The sequence below is a fragment of the Catharus ustulatus genome, chromosome 13 (assembly GCF_009819885.2).
Source record: "Catharus ustulatus isolate bCatUst1 chromosome 13, bCatUst1.pri.v2, whole genome shotgun sequence".
Classification (NCBI taxonomy): Eukaryota; Metazoa; Chordata; class Aves; order Passeriformes; family Turdidae; genus Catharus; species Catharus ustulatus.
The window spans coordinates 10,305,311-10,320,344 of NC_046233.1; the positions used below are offsets into that span (position 1 = coordinate 10,305,311).

A 15,034-nucleotide genomic window follows, 5' to 3' on the forward strand; every position below is an offset into this window, starting at 1 on the left:
GGGGTTTGGTTGGTGTTGGTTTTTTTTTTTGGGTTTTTTTTTTTTTTTTTAATGCATCAGGCTAAAATCAGTGTGATGAAAATGAAATTGTGCAGAATCCTAAAGCAAAAGTGACTTTATGTTTTCTTGTTTTAAGCACAGGAGCATGGACTGTCTCGTCTATGGATTTAGTGTATATGTTGCTATATGCTGGGATTAGTTTAATGTAGAGCAGGATTATCCTTTAGCTCAACTTTTGCAGTATTCTATGAAAAGCAGTCTAGAGATCACTGATAGATATATTTCATCTGTTTCTTGGGGTTCTATTTATTTATTTTCTTTCAGTTTAATGATACAGAGCCAAAGCACTATATTTTTAGGGATGGGAAAAGAACTGATCAGCTGTACTGGTTATAGTGAACTCATGTACAGATTTTCCGAGGGCCTGAGGAGCTGTGGATTTAGATGGGGAGAAGAAAATTCAATCCACCTGCTGAGGAAGGCTTGGGGAAGATGGGATCATGCAAACAGCCCCTTGTCTGGAGCAGACACGCGGGAGGAGCTCTTGCTCTGCAGAACCTGGGAATTAAGTAGTTTCAGGCAATCACACCGTCCATTTGTAACAGTATTCAGTGGGCTTTTAGTTTTCCTGTCCTGGGCTCTCTGGATCTCCTTGTCTCCCACGTTAAAGGCTAAGTGCTTTGGAGATGGGAGCTCACTGCTGTGCTGCTGTGGTGCAGAGCTGACACCGACACCGCTGTCCCCAACCTGCAGTGGGGCTGAAATCCCAAACTGCCCTGGGCAGTTGTGCTGGAGGAGCACTTGGGTACAGCCTTGCAATCGAGCCCAAATCCATCCCTGGTGCATGAGATGCCCCTGGGTGTGCCATGTGGAGTGCCAGCCTGGGCAGAGTGAAAGGATTGTGTAACTGGTCCAGCCCCAGCCAGGCTGCAGTGGGGGCTGTGTCATGTGGGAGCTAAAAACCAATTTGAGATTTAGAATGGGTGTGCACAGATATATTACTTTCCCCTCCCCTGCTTCTGGAAATGCATCAACTTTTTAAAGGTAATGAGATGCCTAAAGATGCAGCTAGATGATTGTAGTCTGTTTTTGAAGTACATGTCTGCATCTTCAGGCACTCAGAGATCTTTAAAATCCCAGGCATTGGAGGTTTGCTCCCAGAGCCACAGTTTGAATCATCAAGAGCTGCCTGACCCATGTTCATGTACCCCCAGCTGCTCTTTGCCTGACTACAGATAAATGCCTCCCTTGACTTACAGAAATAACTCTCCTCAAAATGGATCAAATCACAATTAGTTTTAGTCATTTGGATTTCTGCTTCCAGCCCCATGCTTTTACTCTAGCAAAAAAAACCCCCAAAAAACCAAACCCAAAAACCATTCTTCCTTAGCATGAACAGCTTTTGGTTCTTAAAGCTGATTTGGTATTCATTTCTCTAAACAAGGAATGCAATTACCCTGTAGCAAAATAGCTGTCTCCAACTGTCTTTTTTCCATTAAACAAATGGAAGGTTTTACCTCTTGGTCTTCCCATAAGATTAATGCACTTTCTCTGCAGGAACTGTCTTAAAGCGATCCAGGAATCTGAACAACTTGCAGACAGCAGCCTAATTGTCACAGAATCTGATTTAGCCAATGCTCATTTTCATTAAGAGGTGATCTCTGCTAATAACAGAGACTAATAGCTCTTCTAAATGAAAAAAAAACCCCAAACCTTCCTTTCAGCCCCCACAGGCAAGGATAATGAACTCCTAAATCAGTGCTTTTTCCAAGGAAGCCTCTTTCCCCCATTTTAACAGTTTGGCTGGCAGCTAACTGATGTCAGGAGATCCTGGTGCCTGTGCTTGCAGGGATAGTGGAGTCTGCCCTGACCTTCCTTTATTCCTGCCCCCAGCTACAGCATGCAGATTTTTCCTGCTCCCTCATCTGTCCAGTTTGTTTTTGAAGGAATGAGATGGGGATTATCTCTTATTTACTCCACTGTACACAGTACACTGATGTGTGTCACTGTTCTGCACTGTTTCTGCAGGGGAGGAGAGCTCAAAGCTCTGGTGAAGGTGCAGGGACTCAGGAGCTCTCTGGTGTTATGTAAATAGTAGAAACTATTGTCAAACACTTACAGGAACTTTGTATGTTGCCACAGATTCCCATGGGATCAATATATGGAAAGTGTTGCAATCTCAGTTTTATTGAGGGTCTTATGTACTTGCCGAGCTTTTCTGAAAGGTCTAGAGCCAGTATTACCGTTGCTGCTTGAAAACCATCAATTGCACAATCATTTTTGGAAGATTTCTGGCCCTCTTGGTGTGAGAGAAAAAGCTAGATAAATACAACTCTAATAGCTCCAGCATGGATTGCTTGCAATAGGAACCTGCATGGGATTAAAAAAGAGTTATTTTCCCAATTTTAAGGAGAAAGGTTAATGGATTTTTTTAGTGCTTGGGTTCATGCTGCAGCTTTGGCCAATGGAGCAATCAGGGTTGTTACCAGCCTCGCCTCCAAACTGGTGCCATGCTAGGCAGAAGAAATAACTGAGAGCACAAAAAGAAGGAGTTCCATTTTTAAAGAAAACGCTATAACCTCTTGCACAAAACCCCAGAAAAGTTCATAAAAAGTGTCTCCACTATTACCAGCTTGAGGGGCAGAGCAGGAAATCGGCTGCAGATGAACAAAGAGCTGTGCACACGCTGGGGATGCTCCTGCAAGCAAATGCCAGCTCCCATTTCAGCAGGCAGCCTCCCTTCCTGTTCAAACAGTTTAGCCAGATAATGAGGGGAAAATCCCAAACACTTTTCACATAATCAACTGAGTTTGGAAGGGAGGAGCAATAGGAGAAGGAGAGCTGTGGTGCTGTTTGCTGACTGTCAGGGGCAGTGGGACGGGTCAGGTGAGGGTGTTGCTGATTGCCAGCAGGTCCTGTAGCTCAGGTCACTGCTCTTGGCCACGTGGCTGCTGCTGGAAGCTGTTGTTAATGCACAGGGAGCCTGGTTTCTTCTCAAAGGGAAGCCAAGGCATGTTTGCCAACAGCTGTTGGGGTAGGGAGGGCAACCAGCAGTGAGTTGGGGTTTCCCATCACCACTGATCGGGTTGTGATGGGGAAGTGAAGCACAGAAGGGTGCTGGTGGCTGCCTGCTCCGGGGCGGTGTGTTTGTATGGAACAGATGGTTCTCTGCTTCAGTTTGCCAGCAGATTATGGAGCTGGCTTTGAACCATCTTGCGTGGTTTCCCAGGGATGCCATCCCCAGCAGAGCGCTGGGCAGAGCTGGCAGCAGAGCTCTCAGGGACAGGCAGCTGCATGCTGGGGTGGTCCTCGCCATCCACAGTGGTCTGTGGCACTGATGATCCAGTGCCAGCCAGAAACTCCAGCCCTGGGTGGCCCAGGCTATGGTGCAGGTGCCTTTTGCACAATTGCCTCCAGTGTTGAAAAAGAAAAACCTTGTGCTGGTTTTCCTGAGCTTTAGGGTTCCTCTTCCGATGTGCTGCTGCATTTGGGAAAGAAATAAAGGGTGGTTGTAGCTGTTGGGAATGTGGGCAGGGAGAGGTTGGATCAGCAGTGTCCTGCTGCTCCCCTGAGAATTGCCACCTTCCTTTATACTCCCAAACCATCCCTGATATCTGACTCTGCAGTTCTGCCAGGGATCAGATGACAGATTGCAGGTAAACCAGTATATTAGGAAAACTCCTGGTGAGAGAGACTAAGATTTCCACCATCTTTTTCCTATTTATGGGGAAAGCAGGCTGCCAGCAAACTGAACATTGGGATTGAGTCCTCTCTGCACAGACTCTTGGCTTGAATGAAGTTGAACTAAAATTTTTTGTTCACTTTTGATGGAGTGGGACAAAAACTTCTTTGTAACTTAAATGTAACTTCCTTAAGGGCTGTGGACAGGAATAAATGGATAAGGTTTCAGTAACCTATATTTATACTGTCATGTACAATTTCTCAACCTTTGCAGCTCCTGAAAAATTCAAGAATGTGATGACTGAGAATGGGAGTTATTTGGTACTACGTGGTTACTGGAAATTATTGATTGGAAAAGTGCCAGCTTTTAGGAAATGCCACAAAAATAGACACTTTAGATGGATGAAAATGAGATATGTAGAAGCATGCTGCCTTCTCTGCAGACAAGCTCTGTGATAATTATGTAGCAGTTTTCCAATAGGAGAATACAGAGATATTTAGAAGCTTTAAATCTCAGCTTATGCTGGACAGTGTATTTACAGTGTATAATGCTATTTTCTCTTCACTCTGATTTTTTTTTTCTTTTAATCACTTAAAAGAAGGTGATCTCTATATTGTACAGAGGCTGGAACAGCAGCAGAAAAATGTGACTCTGAAATAATGGAATCTATAAGAATAGGCAATTTCACTCAAGTATAGTGATTTAGTGCCCTGTTAGTGTCTTGATGTATAACTGCATTTCCAAAGATGGTTTCTTCACAAGCATAATGACAGGCTTGAAACTTGTGAGACTAATGCCCCAGCTTTCTCTGTCCTCAGCTGTTCCACATAATTACAGAAGTAAGGGAATTTTGTTCTCTCCTAGCAGATTAGCTCCAACAAGAATAAATCAGATAATGTTACTGCCTTCTTGTTTCCCTCTCAAGGTGAGAGCCCACATGGCACAGTGCAAAGCTAGGGCTGGTAATGTTTTCCTTGTCTGCAGTCTGTGATACAGATGTGATTCCAATTTTGGTGTTAGGAGAACAACTCCTCAAAGTGCTCTGATTCAGTTGCTTGTGGCTTTTGGTACTAATTTCAGCTTCTGTTTGCTCTTCTCACAGATGATGGCCCTTACTCCAAGGGGAGCAAGGACTCTGGTGGGATGGACGCAGCCCTGGTCTCCAGGAGGCAAAGCATTCCAGGTAAAGGGGATCAGCTCCTGCTCCAAAACATTGGGGCATCCATTACACTTTACCTGCATACCCCTAACATGGGTAAAATCCCTCAAAACACTAATTTTGGTGCATCTATCAGCAAGGCTTTGGCTGGAGGACAGAAATGGATGGTGGTAACTGGTCTCAGGGGTGGTGTGGTGCTGGTACAATCTCTGTCACATGTGGAACTGTTGACAGTAGTTACAGGGAGCTGGAAAAGGACTTATTCTTGCACTGGACTGACACTCACAAAGAAGAAACAGCAGCAAAGGAGAGAGGGAAGAAACGCTGCCATAACTGAGCTCGTCAGGCAGGGAGGGAGACTGGCAGTGTCTGGCAAGCTACGAATTTCCCACATCTGACTAAGTTTGTTTTGATATTTAGTCAGTCACAGCAATCTTTTGTGTGAGACAAACCTTCCCATGCAGAAACACCCCGGGGGCTGAAGAGGAGGTGGAGAAGTGGTAGTTCATTTTCTTCTGTTGGTCCTGGGCTTCATGTGCCAGCAGCACTCCAGCAGGTCTGGATGGGCTGCCTTGGACAACTCATCTCCTTCCTAGGAAAGCCAGGGGCTTGATTTTAACTTCTGACTGCCAATGACCCAGTCACAGGGTTGGTTTAGTGCGTTCTAGGTAATGGGGAGGAAGTGGGGCCCTTTTGCTATTGCTTCATCATTCAGCACTTCTTGCAGAAGGTATTCTGCATCACATTAGCATCCCTCCCTGATGGGGAGGGGCTCACAAGAGCCAGTGCATCCAACAACTCCAGCTCAAGGCATCTCAGTGGGGAGGGAAAAATTCAGGTGTGCTCTTCCTGCTGTGGGATGCAAAATCCAATCATATATGCCAGTAAAAGAAATCCAAGACTGCTCATATATGGTGCTTAAAGACAGGTCTTGAAGGAACAGATCCTCCTTAACCAGCTCACTTTTACACTGTGTGGGTCTATGACAGCAGCAGTAGATTTATAAAGGCATGGGTCAAAATTCCTTCTTACTGACCTTGATTGGTTTATCTCAGGGACTTGCCTTTTTCATGGCAGTGATTTCTCCTTGAACCCATAACAATGGGTAATTGCACTCTGGGAGTTCTCATTTTAAACACTTACCAAAGATCAAAATTAAACCCTGTTGAAAAGCTAATAATCTCCCCTTGTGGCACCATCTGTGTTGATCAGTCATGTCTGTAGTTGAGAGGAAATTTGCAGGATGGTGCTGGATGTTGTTCTTTCCAGCACGGTGGAGAGCCCCTCCAAGTTTCTGGCAGCCCCTGGGCTCCCGGGTTGGTGAATTGAAAATTAACTTACTGCAGTTGGCAAGGGATCAAAATTCAGTTTAAAGAGCAGAAGTATTATGGACCTGACATTTTTACAAGGATCTGCCAGTGCTGCATTAAATGGGTGCCCAGCAGTGCCTAAACCCCTGCCAGTCTGGAGTTAGATTGCAAAGAGGTTCCCTACTCACATTAATCAAGTGCACAGATTATTCTTGGAAATGCTTTGCAAAACAGGTAGTGCATGGCAGGACCCTAAGTGAGCTGCAGTTTTTGGTGTCCTAGTGGCTTTGAACAGGAGCAAAGTGCTGGTGATGAGGCACCACAGTGCCAAATGAGCCCGTGTTTTGGATGGGTGGAGGAGGCCCTGCATCAGTGTGGATCTTCTGTGTCAGTATGCTCCTTAAGGGGCCCTGCCTTGCTTTGGAAGTCAGTGTGCAAGAGGTTTCAAATGTTCCCTCTCCAAACAGATTTCAGCCTGGTGAGGTTTACTGTGCTGACAAGCACCTGGGCCATTTGCAACACGGGGTTTTTGTCCACATCTTTGGGACTGCTGTTTGTTCTGTGCTGCCAGTTCCCCTCACCACCTTCTCCTGCCCAGCCTTGGAGAAAGGCACCCTGTGTGAGGATGATGGTTTCCTCCTGTAAAATCACGGAAGATTTCAGTACACTGAGATAGTGGAGGTGGATGGATAATGCTATAAACAAATTTTTCAAAAGCTTCTGAGAATAGGCTCTGACAAGGTGTGGACACTGTTCTGTTTGCCCCAGGGCTCGTCCCCCTCTGGGCAGAGTGTGAGGTCTGTTGTGTGCAGAACTGCAGAGCTACCTTTTGCTAAGACTTTGGAGCCCTTGGTCTTTTCTTTAGGCCAAGGCTGACTCTCCTGTTCACTCACTGCCCTTTCCATGCCAAATCCAAAAGCTGGAATAATTTAGAAACCCTGTTTTAGAAAAACCCAGACATGATCTGTGATGAAATCAAAACTGATACCAGGTTGGGCTTATATATAAGTGCTGGACCGACAGGAGTACTGTCTTGGACTAAAAAAGGTGAAATGTGCACTGCCTGCAGCACCCAGAGATGCAGTACTGGTGCAGCAGGTGTGGGGTGGGCATCCCTGAGACCTGGACCTGTGTCTGGTGGCAGGCAGTGAAATTTGGGCAAGTCTCAGTGTCAAAGGGATTCATATCTTCAGTTCCAGCTGTAGATGAGATGGCAGTAGGGAGTTTGACTTGCACTAGGTGCAGATGGGTGAGCAAACTGCTGTGAATGAATGAAGGTGATGCCTCCCTCTCTGTCCCCTGGTGATGGCAGGATCTCACCCCTCTCCACATTGTGTTCTGTGTCTCGCCACTACATTGAGGTCTCATGACAGTATTTTAAGATCCATCCTGCTTGGTCCATGCAGGCAGCTACTGCAGGTTCACATCTGGAGCTGGATGCAGGAGCATCCTCCTCCTGTGTAACTGTGAATGCCTGACAGCTCTGTTAATGCCCTCCCAGCTGTATATCAGACATAGTTCCTGAGGGGGTCTCCCTGGACCATTGCTGAGCTCCCATCACCCTGGTTTTAAATTTTTCTACTGCCTCCAGCACCTTGAAACACTAAGCTTTTATTCTCTCATAAGCCCTTATTCCTCTGCCTTGTCTTCCCTGGTCCTGCCTGCCAGGCCTGCATGCAAACACTGATGTGGGTCTACCAGGACACATTTCTGTTTTACAGCTTCAAATAAAAAGAGGCTTTTTCTTCATGCTAGTTGTTCAAATCATCCCAGATGTACTTTCCCACCACCTGTAGGAAAAGAGTGTCCTTGTGATTGAGAGGAATGTGCCTTCCACTGAGTTGTTCTCTTTATTCCCAATCTTTCAGAGGAGTTCAGAGGGGTCACAATCGTGGAGCTGATTAAGAAAGAAGGAAGCACCCTTGGTTTAACCATTTCAGGCGGTACAGACAAAGATGGAAAGCCAAGAGTCTCCAATCTGAGGCCAGGAGGACTGGCTGCAAGGTGAGAAATGGAAGTGGGGTGCAGAGAGCACAGCAGGAATGGAGAGGAATAGTTGCATGTTCCAGCTACTGAATGAATAGAGTTATGATTAAAGTTGGCACCCAGGACCCTTTTTTCAAGTGCCCCAGAATGCAAAGTTGTTGGTTCAGGAAATAGAACATCTTCTATTTTGAGTTATTTCCTATGTTCTGTGCAATTATGCTCTGAGATTTTGTGTAGGAATATTTTGGATTCTGTGAAATTAGACTGCCTTGTCAGGAGAGCTGCATGTTAAAATACATCTTGATCAGGCTAAGTGGTTTAATATTGTACCTGTTCTGAATACTGAGTGTGTAAGTAACATTTTTGGCTCAGAAAAGGAATGGGCAAAGAAAGGCTCCAAGAAGCAGGAAAAAGGAAAGAATAATTGAACAATTTTGCAGAAAACAGGCAAAAGGAAAGATGTTTTCTCTTTCTCTGCTGGATTTTTTTTTTCAAACAGCTCTTGGTGTGCATTTCTTTGACTGATTGCTCTACATGAATTGGAACTGAGCAACAGCAGAGAGGTTGTGAACACGTACACTGCGATTGTTGCTGTATGTACAGATCTGAACACTTGCCACCAGGAAAGATGGATGGCTTCAATTTTAGCACTTCCCTCTGATAGCAGACACATACAATCAGACAGCAGAGATCAGTCCAGCATTGCTGGCTTGTTCAGAAAGTCCTACAGTTACCAGCCAGCTGGAGACTTTGTGCTACCAGTGGTTTTTATTTTATTTCTTTGCAGGAGTGACCAGCTGAACGTGGGGGATTACATCAAGTCAGTGAACGGCATTAACCTGACCAAGCTGCGGCACGACGAGATCATCAGCCTGCTGAAGAACGTGGGCGAGAGGGTGGTGCTGGAAGTGGAGTACGAGCTCCCTCCGGCCGGTGGGTGCCTCCTGGACAGCACTGCTCACTCTTCTTGGCTGGATTTGTCCTGGGGTGCAGATGGACTCTCTCCTGCAGAGCTGCTGTGGCCCAGGCAGTGTCCAGGGGCGTTTTGCCGTTGCCTTCATCTGCTGGCGCGGGCGGTGGAGGCTGCCGAGCTGTGTGCAGCCAGAGCAGAGCGCTTTTTCCAGCACAGTGGGTGCCTGCTCATGCACACTGGCAGGGGATGGCTGATTAGATCTGTCTTGCCTCGGAGTGACTCGACAGCACAGGCCAATCTGCCTCCTGATGCTGCTTCAACTTCTCTTTTTCCCTTTTGGAGTGTGGCTACAGGAGGTTTAATTCAGTCTTAAACGTGTATTACCAGATGCCCTTTTCTGAAATGAGGCAAGTGCTGTTAGTCCTCAGGATTCTTTGAAGTGTTACATGCTTTTAGAAAGGAGACTGAATCAGTCTGCTTTCCAGCTAAGGAGCCCTGTCAGAAGCCCAGTTGGGCAAGCCCAACTAACAGGACTCGTGCCCTGTTGTGGGAGACTCTGTGCTCTTGCCCCCATTTGTTTTGATGATTGATGTTTCTGTTTAAAACAAATTCCTTGATACAGTTTCTCATCACAGTGTTCCCATTGTGAATACAATCTCCCCAGTTATTACTCATTCATTTACCCAGATCAATCAGACAATGATAGGGCAGAAAAAATAGAACAACTAAAAAAAAAAAGACCGGAAAAACAAAACAAAGGAAATCTAACATTTTGCCCCAGATAGGAAGATATTTTACACTTCAGAGCTTTGCTGTAGCTGCTGTCTTTAGATGAAAAGTATTGAATATAGAAATGATTGTGTAAAGCCCAAAAGAGTAAAATCTAATCTGGAATAGATGAATCTGTATCCATCATTCCTCTCTCTTCTGCTGTAAATGTTAGTGAGCTTTGCATACACCTCTGGTACAGCCTGCTGTGGCTCAGTCTTCCATGTTCTCATGCTCCCTAGAGATGACCACTCATAACCTTTCTCCACGGTATTCCTTATTCTCTGTGATATTCCTTATCAGGAATCTGATAAACTCTGCTTACCAGCTAAGGAGTGATGCCAGCTCAGTCAATAGCAGCAATGAGAGATGTCCCCAGTTTAAATAAGCAGGAAGAGCACACTGAGACAGTGACTTGTCTCCAGTGAGATTATTGGGGCTGTTTATGAATGGTCCAAACAAAGAAGCACTGCAAAATACAGGGAGTTGTCAATTATTGCCTGATTCCAATTCATTGTGGGCTTTTATCTGCTGTGAGGGTTTGTTATTGCTGTGTATGCTCTCCCCTCTCTCTGTCTTTTACTGGGCAAAGAGCAGAAATACAGTGCAATTCAATAGCTCATGCTTGTGGCTTTGACTTTTTATCCCCACTTTGTAATTTCCTGCTTTGAAAGAGGTCTTGCAAGTCCAAGTTTTCAGACTACTGTGTCATATCATCTCTTCCATAAGTAAACCAAACCCTGTGTTGACACTGGCTTAGGTTTCCCAGCTCCCACTGATCTTATGAGAGGCTGTTGCAGCACTTCATACTTCAGTGCTTAGGACAGAAATTGGATGGCTTCTGAACTCATTTGTGGATACTTTATACCCTTTTCTTGGTGTTTGAGTATCACCCCTTGGCTGGGAGCCTTCCCGTGCCCTGAGCGCTCCCTTGGAATATTTCCAGGCTGTGTCCCCGTTAGCTGTCTGTGCACAGCAGTAGGAGCAAAGTGGGGACAGTGTTTGGAGGTTTATTTGGCCTCCCTGTAGCTGGTCCCCAGGGTCTTTTGGGTTAGTTTAAGGCCTGGGCTAAGGCTAATTTGGCTGCAGGTTGCAAGCCCTCAGGGTACTTGGCAGTGAGGGCGAGTGTGGTCAGTGAGGGCAGTGGGGAGATTTGCTTCAAAACTCCCCTCCTGAGCCAAGGGAAAGGGCAGTGTGGGTGTGCCTGGGGCACCCTTCATCTCCAAGTCAAGGTCTCGGTCTTTTTTTCCTGACTATCCTCATGGCTGGCCATTCATGGCACTTGGTTTGAAAATTAGGAATTTTCAGAGTGGACCAGGCTGAAATGTCACGTGCAATTCTGGGTGGCAAACACTGGGAAACTGTCCCATATTCACTGCAGTAGTGCAATAAATCATTAAATGGTAGGGGGCATCAAGAGATGGAAACAATTTCTTTCTTTTTCTCTTTACTCTGTACATTTTGTATTTTGTACAAATAGTGCTGTGTATTTAACATAAAAATACTGAATTGCCCCTAGGATCAGTTTAAAGGATTCGCTTAATCTTTTTTAAAATCCAAAATATGAGAGGTAAAGGAAAAAAACCAACTTTATGCATTAAGGATTTGGGATTTTCATTTTCTTTAAGGTCAGCTGGTGACTTGATTCCTTATGCTGCTACTGTTTTATTTTAATAAGTTTCTATCTGTGGCAGAAGCTTTTGAGAAAAGCTGAATGCATTAAAGCCAGTTGATAAACGAGATGGTTTTACTTGAATGTCAGGGTATTAAACCAAGACAAATTTGAGGGGAGATGCACAACACTGAGCTGGTGAAATCATCCTAAAACCTGTTGGTTGAGTCTGATAAAGGTTCATGTGTCCAGGTTGGGCCCTTTTTGCTTCCAAGCTGGGAAAATAAAATAAGGGTTTTGGGCTGGACTTAAATTTCAGTGTTGTTTGGATGAGTTTTGATACTATTTTGCACTGTGATTGGGAAAGGTTTATCTGGGGTAACTGGGTCTTTCTCTTTTCCTTTTAGTGCCAGAAAGCAGTGCTGGCATTATTCCCAAGACCATTGAAGTGTCCCTCTACAAGGAAGGCAACAGCTTTGGCTTTGTGCTGAGAGGTTAGTAGCTTCTCCAGTGAAAAGCAGAAGCGGTTGTGGAAAGTGGGAACAGTAAAAGCAGACAAAGCATGTCCTGGAGAGGATCCCCTGCTGCCTCTAAGGACTGCTGGCTGCCTAATGTAGGGCAGTCATTTTGCTGGCAGGCTGTGTCAGCTGTTCTGTGACAAATGTCCCTTTCTCAGCGCTCTCACTCAGACTTTCAGACCTCCGGTGACTTACGGCTTTCCTGGTTTGGTTGCAGGGGGAGCCCATGAAGACTGGCACAAGTCCAGGCCGCTGGTGCTCACCTACGTGAGGCCAGGTGGCCCTGCAGACAGGTACTGCTCGTGTCACACCTCCAACCTGCCTTCCCAGCACAGACCAGCAGCTGTGCCTGCTCTCCTGGATGTGTCCCCTTCCTGTCCTCATTCTGGTGGCCCCCTGAGGCCTCTCATGCTGGTGGTGTGGAATGCCAGCAGTGGTGTGGCACTGTGCCGGGTGGGGAGGTGGCCACTGTGCTCCCAGGCTGGCCCAGTGCAGATGTTGTAGTTAAAGGCAGAAACTGCTCCTGCAGAGGCAGCCCCTTCATCAGCCCTGTGCAGCTGAATTGCTGATGCTGTGTTGGAAAGCAGGAGCCAGTCTATCTACTCTCATGCTGATAATTTAATATGATGGGCCTGGTACTATAAATAACCCAGACTATTGTCCAAGGAATGCTCTTCCATCCTACAGGATGAGAGTAATTAACTTCTTAGTATGTGTGTATATATAAATATACACACACACACGAGTGTACACACACAGGTAATATATGCTCACACAAATAATACATGCTTATATATTTACATATAGATATATAACAAATCTATCTATATAAATACAGATATTTGTATAAAGATATATAGATTATTTATATAAATATAAATAAATATATACACATAAAGAAGAGAATTGCCTTTGGCTTCTTCCAGAGAAGGGTCCTTGAAAATTGGGGACAGGCTGCTGAGCGTGGATGGGATTCCCCTGCACAGCATGACCCACGCTGACGCCCTCAACATCCTGCGGCAGTGCAGCCAGGAGGCACTTTTCCAGATCGAGTATGATGTGACCATCATGGGTAAGGACGAGGTGGTTGTGATGGCACTTTTTTCTCTGACTGCCTGGAAAGTATGTGAGGCTGGAGACAGTAATTGAGATGCTCAGTTTCAGTGGAAAAATCGCTGAGCAATGTGCTGCCAGCATGGATGTAGGGGGTAAAGTTCAAAGCTGCCTTCGTTAAATACATTTGAAATGCCCTTATGCAGTGATGTGTCTTGATAGGAATGATGAGTGGCTTTAGAGGAGAGGGCAAAAGGGGATTTTCTGATGTAGCAGAGAGGGCACAGGAGAAGTCAGAGCTAAAGGGGGCTGGAGTGCTCTGCCAACACTGCAAATAGCACTATTAAATGTGTGCAGAGGAGTGAGCTGCATGCAGACAGAGACTTGCTGTGGCTTTGGTTCTGATTTTTGACCCTGCTTAATTCTGGAACTATTCTTTTTCTTAGAAATGTTACTTCAGATCTGCTTCTGAAATAAATGAGGGGTGATCAAATGCTTGACCCCAAATAAGACAGAATTTACTGGAGGGTAGAGGATGAGTATTTCTAAAAAGCATTTTACATGGTTTGAGGGTTTGGTGGGTTGGTAGTAGTTGTTGTGGGTTTTTTTTTTTGTTTTTCAAACTTTTTCAATTTTTCATTTGTTTTAAGTTTCAAGCCCTGGGAAAGGGTTTATTATTAGCTGCTGTAAAGTCATTTTGAGCTGGCTTTGTGACACACAGCTGTTACTGCAGGGAGCGTTGTTAATGAGTTTAAGGTTACCACAGAATTGGAAGCTGTGCTGGTTCTGGAAGCTTGTTGAACTGTGTAGTAGATTATGATGTTTCATATACATCTCCAGAGGGGTTTCTGCCTCCCTGGAGCCATGAGCTGGACTAGGTTGGAGTCTTTTCCACAAATCTCACAAACCAGTCCAACATGCCTGAACCTAGGATTCAGTGAGGAATAGGAGTCTGTGATATCAGGTTCTTTTCTGGTTTGTCAGTGTGGAGGAAAATAAAAAGAATCTGAAGCTGAGAGAGTTTGATGCTGCATGACCTCTGAGGAAAGAGAGCTGAGAACACCAGCACTCAGCCATGCAAAGTGCACCAGGATAAGGGAGCTCCTTGTGATAGCCCTGAGGGCTTTCTGCTTCCTCTCGAGTCTCCTCACCTCAAGCTTTCCCCTTCCTTTTGGTAGAAGCTCCACAAGCAGGGACACAGGGGCTCTGCCCTGGTGGGGTGGCTGCCAGGGCTGGCAATGTGTGCCACACAGACAAGTTCTCCATGGAAGAGCTGGAGGAAAAGCTGATGCCTCAGCTGTTGCCTGCACACTGCCTGGCTCCTGCCACACCACAGGAACAGCTTCTCTTTGGAAACTGGCTGCTGCTCATGATAAAGAGGAAACAGAAACTACCCAAAACCTATTTCCTTCCTTTCTGTGATTTTTTTTGGGAACTGGGCATTCTTCTCCTTGCAGACTACTTTAGGGAGGGGGGCAAGGTAAGGAGGGATTTTGCATGGAGCTATCAAGTCTGAACACCAGCAAACAATTAATTGTGCATAGGAAATAGGCCTTTTAGGGGGCTTATTGTTTTTGCAGTCCATGGAGTCTATGTTGCAGAAAGCTGCTTGTTTTGAACCCTGACTTGAAGGTGAATAACCATTAAAATGATTTGGTGTTTTGGTGTTTCTTGATTAAGAGAAGAAACTCTCTTACTTAGGTGAATCTTTCACCTAAAACTGTGAGGATTGAGTGAAAATGAAGGGACAGCAGGGTTTTATGCAGTGACTCTCCATCTTGTGTTGCTAATTTGTGGACCAGAACTAGATATTTCACAAAAATGTAAAATCTGCTCCTTTCTTAGATAATTTCTACCTAGAGAGTGCTCTCTGCAACCCTGAAGGAATATATTTGTTCTGCTTTCTTTTAAGGCAAGATGATACAGAACATGTAGCTTACAACAATCTCTGCAGACAGTTTTGCCAGGCAGCAGCTAATAATTGCTGATCATTGGAGATGAGTACATCATCCCCTGTTCACAACTATTACAGC

The 15,034-nt window shown here is 45.4% G+C and overlaps 1 protein-coding gene across 7 annotated transcripts in view; it reads left to right on the forward strand.

Annotated features, from left to right (window-relative positions):
• GRIP2 (glutamate receptor interacting protein 2) overlaps window positions 1-15,034 on the forward strand; it is a 256,936-nt gene that overhangs the window by 193,899 nt on the left and 48,003 nt on the right. For all 7 annotated transcript variants that reach the window (XM_033071229.1, XM_033071227.1, XM_033071233.2 and 4 more), the window contains exons 2-7: window positions 4,785-4,865; window positions 8,020-8,155; window positions 8,925-9,070; window positions 11,838-11,924; window positions 12,166-12,241; window positions 12,875-13,020. In XM_033071229.1, coding sequence (XP_032927120.1) covers window positions 4,785-4,865; window positions 8,020-8,155; window positions 8,925-9,070; window positions 11,838-11,924; window positions 12,166-12,241; window positions 12,875-13,020 — 672 coding nt within the window. The remainder of the gene's footprint in view (window positions 1-4,784; window positions 4,866-8,019; window positions 8,156-8,924; window positions 9,071-11,837; window positions 11,925-12,165; window positions 12,242-12,874; window positions 13,021-15,034) is intronic.